Source organism: Quercus lobata, chromosome 4, assembly GCF_001633185.2.
Source record: "Quercus lobata isolate SW786 chromosome 4, ValleyOak3.0 Primary Assembly, whole genome shotgun sequence".
Classification (NCBI taxonomy): domain Eukaryota; kingdom Viridiplantae; phylum Streptophyta; class Magnoliopsida; order Fagales; family Fagaceae; genus Quercus; species Quercus lobata.
Genome location: NC_044907.1, coordinates 2,453,124 through 2,463,063, shown reverse-complemented (window position 1 = coordinate 2,463,063; position 9,940 = coordinate 2,453,124). Strand labels below are relative to the sequence as shown.

The 9,940-nt window shown below is 39.8% G+C and overlaps 2 protein-coding genes across 2 annotated transcripts; both read right to left on the bottom strand.

Annotated features, from left to right (window-relative positions):
* Window positions 1-1,497: 1,497 nt before the first annotated feature.
* Window positions 1,498-3,996, bottom strand: LOC115983488 (G-type lectin S-receptor-like serine/threonine-protein kinase LECRK3). The gene has a single exon (XM_031106194.1). The coding sequence runs from the start codon at window positions 3,994-3,996 to the stop codon at window positions 1,498-1,500; it is 2,499 nt and encodes an 832-aa protein (XP_030962054.1).
* Window positions 3,997-8,526: 4,530 nt separating this feature from the next.
* On the bottom strand, window positions 8,527-9,696 carry LOC115983486. Its single transcript, XM_031106193.1, has 2 exons — window positions 9,475-9,696; window positions 8,527-9,159 (listed from the first exon to the last, which is right to left on the bottom strand). The coding sequence occupies exons 1-2, from the start codon at window positions 9,694-9,696 to the stop codon at window positions 8,527-8,529; spliced, it is 855 nt and encodes a 284-aa protein (XP_030962053.1).
* Between the last annotated feature and the right edge of the window lie 244 nt (window positions 9,697-9,940).

The following is a 9,940-nucleotide window of genomic DNA, read 5'->3' as shown; positions in this document are numbered from 1 at the left end:
ACGAACTTTAAACAAAAATTGAGGCATGCATAAAAGTATAAACTTGTAGTCTGGTACTTACTACTTAGTCTAGAATAACATGTGCAAGTGTTTCCACATTAAAGCTCTAAAAAACACAAGCACCCAGAGAACACAAATCAAGCTCAAAAGCCAAAGGGTTTCTAAATTTTCTCTATTCTCATTTGTCTGACCAATAGGGTACCAAGAAAGATAGTGTGGTTCTCACAGAATACCTCCATTATAGCTTCCCAGATGGCTTTTAAGTTGAAAACCTGCCCATCCGCCAGGTTGAGAAACTGGCTTGGTATCTGTTATCTTTGGCTTGCCAAGAGGCTGAGCATTATTTCCTTCACTAATGGGTTTTGATATCAGAGGGCTACTAGTGGGAGTAGCAGAGAAACTCTCTGTTCCAAGACCCCATGTATCAAAACCAGAGTTTACTCTTGTAGCCTGCTTACTTTGGTGACCATTTCTTGTCGAAACAGATTTGGTAGGGTGTTCTGTTAAAGCATACACCACCTCGGAAAAAAAGTTCCTCATCTTTTTTATTCAGTTTCTTCTTTCTTTGTGTTAGTATTGTTTAGAGATGTCTGAACAAAGGACATATTTAAATTTCTCTGGAATCTCTGTTAATTTGATATGGCATACTTCACAAAAATACACTCTTCCTTTTTCTCCTTTTTTTATTTTTTTATTTTTTTTAATTTTTAATTGGCTTATCCCTTAATTTTAGCCCCTTATTAGTTTCTTACTAGATTTAAGATTAACTTCCTATATTTTTAGGGTTTTAGAATTTGAATTTCAAAAATAGTACCTTTTCTTTTGGCAATTTAAATTTAGCTTTTTGCTTTTTGTCTAACTTTTTTCCCCCCCCTAAAAAAGTAATAAAATTGGTTGTTTTTTGAAAATAGTTACCAAAAATTTTGAGATACCAAAGGGACAAGTATGACACATATGATTTGAATATTTTTCTTCTTGAGAAATCAAATTTGCTTGACTAGCATGTTTCATTTCCTTTCCTCTATTAGAATTCAAAGTTAGTTGACAAACATGATTGATGTAGGTTTTTTCATTTCCTATTTCAAATTTAAATTTGAACATGTTTGAAGTGATTTGCTCAAGGAATAATTATAAATGAATCTCGACCCCCTCGGGTCGTAATTCTCAAAGTTACAAATCCAAATCAACCCACACACAAGTATAATTTAATCCCACAAAAATCACAGCAAGAACAATTTAACAAACACAAGATAAATAAATAAAAATAAATAAATAAATCAGATTGAACTATGAACCTTTTTGCCAAGAACAAACCACAGTGCAAAAGATAAATACATGAAGGAAACCAACTGTTAATCATCCTGACTCTAATAGCATAATATAAACAAGAATATGTGTGGCACTACTGCCGTTTCATTCTAAAAAAAAGAAAAAGAAAAAAAGAATAGGGATTGCTAAATACTCAGTCATATGTACAAAGTTACCCATTCTCATCTATCATAAATGGGACATAGAAACTGAGGACAATGAAAAATCAAAAAATGAACTATTTTTTGTAGACGAAGAGGAAGTATACAATGGAGGACTTGGGGGTACAGAAACTTCAATTACTCCTTCAAGCATTTGTGTGACCTTTTTCATTGAGGGTCTCAGTGAAGGATCTCCTTGAATACACCAAAGTGCCACAATCACAAGCCTCTCTAGCCTCTTCATGTCATTCCTTGCCTCCTCATCGTTTTCTATCAACTTATCTAATCTTTTATCTTTGTAGCATACATAAGCCCAAACTATCAATGCCTCCTCTTCTTCCCTTGCAAAGGCAATGCAAGACTTGCAACAAATGATCTCATGTAACATCACACCAAAACTGTACACATCAACCTTAACTGAAATGGATGCTTGGGTAAACCATTCAGGTGCAAAGTACCCAATTGTCCCTCTTATTGCTGTAAGAGCTGCTCGACTTTGCTCTGCCAACAAAAGCTTTGCTAATCCAAAATCAGCAATTCTTGGGGTAAAGTACTCATCCAGAAGTATGTTTTGAGGCTTTATGTCACAATGAATAATCTGGGTGCTGCACTCTTCATGTAAATACATTAGGCCTTTCGCTATTCCAAAAGTGATTTTCACTCTTTGGTTCCAATGAGGCTTGGATATCCCAAAGAGAAAACTAGCTAGAGAGCCATTACTCATGTACTCATAAACCAGAAGCCGGTGCTGTCCCTCATCACAATAACCAAGCAAACGGACTAAATTCTTGTGATGAGTCTGACCGATAACATTCACTTCAGTTTTGAATTCCTTCTCACCTTCTTCTACTACCTTATCTAACTTCTTGACTGCAACAAATATTTTAGAATCTGATGCAAGGACCCCTTTATAAACAGTTCCAAAAGCACCTTTACCCAATATTTGCTTGAAGCCCATGGTTGCTTGTTCGAGCTCTTTATATGTATAGCTTCTCACGTTTGTTGCAAGTGTACTGTCAATATTCCATGGCATATTCACCTTTTTATGGTACATGTAGAAACTAGCCACGAAACTAGCTAAGAAGAAAAGGACATTGAGGAATGCAGAGCTGCTAAGGAGTACTGCCAAGATAACTACCATTGGCTCACCTTTCTTATCTGACTTGCCTGTCATATCTGAACCATGACCTTTAGGTACTTTGATGAGAGCTATTCTTGTAATATTTGTGTTCTTTCTTCCATTAGACAGAGGATACTTCGTCTTCCAGCAAGATCTATCTTTATCATCATAAACTGCCACAACACACAAGCAATCATTGAGGCATAGCTGTCTGCACGTTGCCTCATCGACTGCAGATCCTTTAAGAAAGTTGTTATCTGAGACCGGCCAGTCTGTGTTTGTTAGCTTTACAATTTCAAACTCTTTATTTGCTTCCCGTCCAGTGTGGCAGTTAGATAGTGTGAAATTTGGTTTGCAGCCTGTCCAATAGTCCGATTGGTCCAAGGCAGAAAATCCAACAGGGCAAGAGCAAGAAGCATGACTATAACCACTTTCTTTAGTACAAATGCTGTTGGGTCCGCAGAACCCACCACCATTAGCATAATTAACAAATGCATCACAAATATTATCAGGAATGCCATTTACTTCAGTCCATGATGCAGGACTACTTCCACCACTTGTGGTGTCCTCCTTTCTGAGGTGTTTGTATAATCTGAAGACTCCATCGTGATCAATCCTAGCCATGTGGTAGAAAGTTTCATTTGAGCCAGGATTTTTCTTGAAAACGTTGAACCAATTGGTTAATATTGCGTTTTGGACGTACATGTATCCGGCCTCAGTAAAGTTCAACTGTGTTGCCAAGTTTACTGTCCAGCTAGAAAAATAAGCTTTCCTAAGGATTTCAGATGGCATAGATAGAGAATAAAGCACCAGATTTCCGTCAGACTGAAAAGCAAGCTGGAAGCGCCCTTTCGAATAATTTGTGTCAGATTGGCGAGACCTGAGTGTGGTATTCCTGTACAGTGTTTGGCCTGGCAAAATTGTATCAGTAGGCTCTTTGAAGCTCTCCCACATTGGATTATATTGCTCATCTAAAATCACCAAGTTCCCATTATCTAGCATAACAAAGCAACTGGATTTTGATCCATTCCTTTGAGGTTTCCATAACTCTTTGCCTAGAGGGTCATTGAGAACAAACTCTTTGTTGCTAGATAGCTTCAGTGCAGAACCTTGTGGTGCTGGATTATTGCCATTTGCAGACCAAACTATGGTTTTGTCTTTTATTTTATCAAACCAAATTGCAAACAAGAATTGGTTCAGAGTCTTATTGCTTTGAATAGGATGAAATCCAAAGGCAAATTCACCTGAACGCGACTTCCATGGACCAGTTCCTTGCTGTGCAATTAAAGGTGAGTCCAGCAATATATTACAGTCATCTTTGGTGTAGGTGAAAACAACGGGAAGGAGAGGAAGAAGAAGAAGTAAAAGCAAGAGAGAACAAAAATGAGGAAGTGTTGAATTAGCCATTGCAATGGTTATGGGCTTATGGGGTTATGAGTTAGAAAGAACCCATGGCAGCCTTTATATAGAAGGAAACGTTTAGTGGGTTTTAACTTGACTTTTTAAGCAGTTGTTCAAGTCTTGTGATTGAAACTTCTGAGAACCACGGTCATATTTCATGGTCAAGATATTTTTTAATAGACTAACATCAAATTCTTGTGGAAAACGTCTAATTGCAAAGCTGAACCGGAAGCTTCAAGTCCTTGAGCATCATCCTATCCGCAATGATACTGAAATCCAGGAGGTACGAGCGTCTTTGAACCGATGGTTAGATGCTGAAAATACAATGTAGCACCAGCGCTCACGAAATTTGTGGTTCACTGATGGTGATAGGAACACTTCTTTCTTCCATCAGAAAGCATCAAAATAGAAAGATAGAAACTCCATTCGGGGCATTTGTGATGCAACGAGGAAATGACAGGAGGATGATCACACCACTGAGAACATCATTCTGGATTATTTTGAGACCATCTTCCGCTCCAATGGGCCTATTGACACCTCAGTCCTAGTTGATGCAGTCCAACCTGTGGTCACAGACGAGATGAATACCTTCCTTACTCAGGTTTTCACAGCTGAAGAAGTCCATAAAGCTCTCAAATAGATGCATCCCAAAAAATCTCTTGGTCTTGATGGTATGCCCCCTCTCTTTTGTCAACACTTTTGGTCTCTTACTAGTGAATGTGTCACCAAAACTATTCTAGATTTCTTGAACATGGGTATTATTCCTCCAAATTTTAATGAAACACATATTGTTCTCATTCCAAAGACCAAAAATCCCACGAATATGACTCAATACAGACCGATAAGTCTCTGTAATGTTATTTCTAGACTCACCTCCAAAGTCATTGTTAGTCGGCTGAAGCGCTTCCTGCCCCATATTGTAAGTGAAAACCAAAGTGCTTTCATATCTGATTGCCTTATCACAGACAATATTATTGTTGCCTTTGAAACTATGCACCACCTTAATCAAAAAAGGAGCGGTAAGATTGGTGAGATGGCCTTAAAGCTAGATATGAGCAAGGCTTTTGATCATGTTGAATGGGGCTGCCTGGAGAAAAATATGCAGAAAATGGGTTTCAATGATAAGTGGGTGAAACTTATAATGCAATGTATTACCTCTGTTACATACTCTGTCAGGATTAATGGGAAACCCCAAGGTCACATAATCCTATCTAGGGGTTTGAGACAAGGGGACCCTATTTCCCCTTTCTTGTTTCTTTTTTGTGCAGTGGGACTCTCAGCTCTTCTAAACCGATCTGCAACTGCTGGACAACTTCGGGGTGTATCGGCTTGCCCACTTGGACCAAGAATATCTCATCTATTCTTTGCTGATGATAGTATCATTTTTTGCCAAGCAACACCAGAACAATGCAGCCATCTTAAGCATACTTTAACTATATATGAACAAGTCTCGGGCCAACAACTAAATAAGGAGAAGATTGCTCTTTTCTTTAGCAGAATTACCCCACGAGACACACAAGAAGAGATAAAAATTTGCTTTAGAGCAGGGGTGATCAGACAGCACAAGACTTATTTGGGCCTGCCATCCTTAGTGTGCAGATAAAAAAAACACACCTTCAAGGCTTTAAAGGAGAAGCTGGACAACAAACTCTCGGGCTGGAAAGAGAAGCTGTTATCCCAAGCAGGTAAAGAAGTTCTCATCAAGGCAGTTGCACAGGCCATTCCCACATACACAATGAGTGTCTTCAAACTTCCAGACTCCCTATATGATGAATTGGCTGGGATGATTCGAAAATTTTGATGGGGCCAAAAAGAAGGTAAAAACAAAATGACATGGCTGAGCTGGGACAAAATGTGCACACCAAAGGAAGAAGAGGGATTGGGTTTCCGAGACCTCAAGGCTTTCAACCTTGCTCTCTTAGCTAACATTGGCATTTATAGATGAACAGCAACTCATTGGTCCATAGAGTACTTAAAGCCCGCTATTTTCCAAATACAAATTTCCTACATGCGGAGTTGGGCACAAAACCATCGTTTGCATGGCAAAGCATTTTGTCTGTTCAAATTGTTGTGCAATTAGGCTACCGTTGGCAGGTAGGAGACAGTAAGTTCATTTGAGTATGGACGGATCGTTGGCTGCCAAGACCCTCCACCTTCCGTGTCCTCACACCGCCGACTTTACTGCCTGTAAATACTATAGTGGACTCTCTTATGGACCAAGAAAGTGGAGAGTGGAATCTAAACTTGATCAACCAGGTTTTCTTCCATGAAGATTCCACATCCATCCTAAGCATTCCTCTAAGCCGCCACAAGCCAAAAGACCATATGATTTGGGCTTTCACTCCTAGGGGGCGTTTCATTGTCAACAATTGCAAGAACCATCACCAAGCTTTCTGCCTCAGCCGAGACATCCCAGAGCAATGAGCAAGCCCGGTTTTGGCACCACATTTGGAATTTGCACATACCCAACAAGATAAAAAATTTTACGTGGAAAGCACGCAACAACATACTTCCCATAAAAGCCAACCTCTACCATAGACAGGTTATTGATGACCCCACATGTGAGGCTTGCACACTAGCACCAGAAACGATTGGACATTTATTTTGGGAGTGCAATGTTGCTAAGGAACTTTGGACCCTCTTGGACATACCACTAGAGAGAACTGGGATCATTCATAGGTCTTTCATGGACCTCATCTGGTATCTATTCTTCAAACAGCACATGGACGCCACACTTATCGAATTGGTAGTCACAATAGCATGGAGTGCATGGTTTAACCAAAACAAAACCCACTTGGGTGAAGCAAGACAAACTCCGCAAGAAATTATGAGACGAGCTCGCTCCATATTACATGACTTCCAGCTTGCACACCTAACTCCCACTCAGCTCAAAGAAGCCACGGATGGTCGTTAGGTCCCACCTATGTTTCCCTGGTACAAGGTTAATGTAGATGCTACAGTCTTCTCTTAGCTTGGCATGATCGGCATTGGTGTGATTATTAGGGACCACCGGGATCAGTTGTCACAGCCTTAAGCAACGCCTCCCTCTCCTGTTGGATCCTTTGGAGGTAGAAGCAAAGGCAATGGATGAAGCCACTGTTTTTGCATGGGACATAGGAGTCAAAGATGTCATTTTCGAGTCTGATTCCATGCTAGTTTGCCATGCTATGGAGAACCCCATGGACACCCCAGTCTCTATCTCTACCGTGGTCTTAGGTTTTTGCACAAGACTTCTTGTGTTCCATACTTTCCAATCATCCCACGTGAGGCGACAGGGCAATAGACCAGCTCATACTTTAGTTGCTTTTGCAAAAAATATTAACTCTTTTGTAACTTGGATGGAAGAGTGTCCACCTTTCCTTACATCTTTAGTTTCGCAAGATGCTATGTACTATTTTGCAATTTAATAAAATGAGAGTAGTTCTTATCTAAAAAAAAAAAAAAAAAAGTCTAACTAGTAGAAACATCCGTACTAGACATGTACCCAATGTGATTTAAAAAAATAACTTAAAAGTATTTGTCTCTTAAATTTGTAATATTTAATTAGGATTAAGAAATTTATACATTTCAATTGGAGAGAATCTTAATCCACCAATTTATATTTTGAATTGAAAATTAGGATGGGTACTTAATTATTTATTTACTTTAAGTGAGTGTAATCAAAGTATTCATATTATACCATATCATAGATTTTCAAGAATAGATTAAAAAAAAAAAAAAAAAAAGTCATACCTAGTGCATAAAGCTTTCAAGTCTCTAGGGTTTGGGAGAGATCATGATTGACAATTAGGATTTTCCACCACTTGCCCGGATCCGATGATCTCCACCCAATAATAGCCCAATCCATGCGGTGGTTCGTTCGGCTGCGGGTTGCCAATGCCAATACTTAATGTTGTCAATTCGAGTGGTAGTTTGGCTGTCTGAGAAACTGACGAACTCGACCTGCCCAAAGACTTATTATCTCCATTTCAAAAATTGCGAGTTTTGGCCAAAACTTTGGTAAGCCTGACTCTAAATTCGCCAATATTAGGTGATTTAGGCCAAATCTCGATACAGCCAGATCTTGGTCAAATCTCCACAGATCCAGCCAAATCTCGGACAAAACTCCATAGATCCGAGGGAATATCGAACAGATCTCGTTACATCTAGCCAGATTTTTGCCAAAATCCGACAAGATCGACAAACCCAAAACTAACTAATACACACCCAAAACCAATATGACCCAACCCAGTTGATCTAAAACTTCATTCAAGTCAGTTGCGAGTTAAAATCTCCCCACCCGATGATGTTGGGTCAAGTTTGAGTTGGGCACAAACCCGACCTGGCCCAACCTGTGGATAGCCCTATAAACAGTTTTACTCCCAATTTATTAGAGAGATTGATTCTCAAACTTGAACCCAGTTTTATCTTCAGAGATTGATGTTTGGGTTAATTGTAGTCCCCCCTAACCCTCCCCCTCCCATGGTAAATATTGGATACACTTCAACTCCCCCTCAACTTTTTTTTTTTTTTTTTTTGAAACCGAAACCAATATCATTAATTTAGAAAAGTAGAATCCAAATACAAAGCATCCACAACAGGTGGAGGATCCTCCTCCAGCCAAACAATTTCATTGTCAAGTAATCTAGCAAACCTAGCCAAAGAATGAGCAACACCATTAGCACTATGCCTAATACAATTATAAGAGATGGACCTGAAACCTGCAGCCAAGCACCAAATGTCTTCGTAGATTAAGCCAAGTCGTGATCTTTCTGGTTTGGCCTGAGAAATCATCTTCATCACCAAAGCATTATCGCCTTCCAGTATTATCTCTGTGAAGCCTGCATCAATGGCAAACTCAAGCTCTTTACGACACGCCATCACTTCCATCTCCTCATTGTCACGCATAGCTCCTCCCCGTACCGCTAAAGCAGCCATGACGTCACCCTTTTCATTCCTAATCATTGCCCCATAACCCGATGCAGCACCCTCATCAAAACAAGCATCGTCGAAGTTTAGCTTGAAAAACATTTCTGGTGGAGGCTGCCATGTCTGCTGTACTGGAACATAATTCAGGATATGCACATGCAAAGAGTCTTGTGCAGCCGTATACTCCTTCAAATAGTCAACTGCACGTTGGGCTAATCTTGAGGGATGCTGGAAAACACCTCCATGAATAACCGTATTCCTCTGGTGCCATATCAGCCAACAAGTAATCTAGAACAGATTCCATTCCTCCTCAGAAAGCTTCACCAGAAGACCTGTGACCAACTGCAAAAAATTGTTCTGTGCTGTACCAGATTTTTGAAGTCTACCCAAGCTCCCAGCCCAAACATCTTGCGCCGCCCCACAACTCCAAAGAACATGCAGAACTGTTTCAGTCTCTTGATGACAGAGACAACAATGTGCATTCTCCATCACCCTTCTTCAAATAAGATTATCTTGTGTGGGCAGAATATTAAGACAAGCCCTCCATGAAAAATTCTTTATCTTGCTTGGAACAACTGCTTTCCACAAATGTGACCAAAGAAACCCAAGTGCTCTGTGCTCTGAAGACTCCCCAACATTTAACTCATCCTTCCTTAATTGCTTTGCCACAAAATACCCAGACCGGATAGTATATCTGCCTCTTTTTGCAAAAGACCAAACCAACCCATCCTGAACAACCCGCCTACTTAAAGGAACTTGAAGTATCGCTTCCGCATCAAATTGGTGAAACATGGCCATAATTCTTTCTCTATCCCACTAATGAGTCTGCCCATCAACTAAATCAGAGACTCTCCATTCCCAGATTTCCTCCTCTGGTTGAAACAATATTTTTGTTGTTGGATGGTTTGGTAGCCAGCAATCTTTAAGCACACGAATTGAAGCCCCATTTCCTACTCTCCAAAAACACCCTTTCTTCAATATTGGTTGAGCCGCTAACAAACTTTTCCAAACGTAAGAGCTATTTTAGCAATCCGTAGCATCA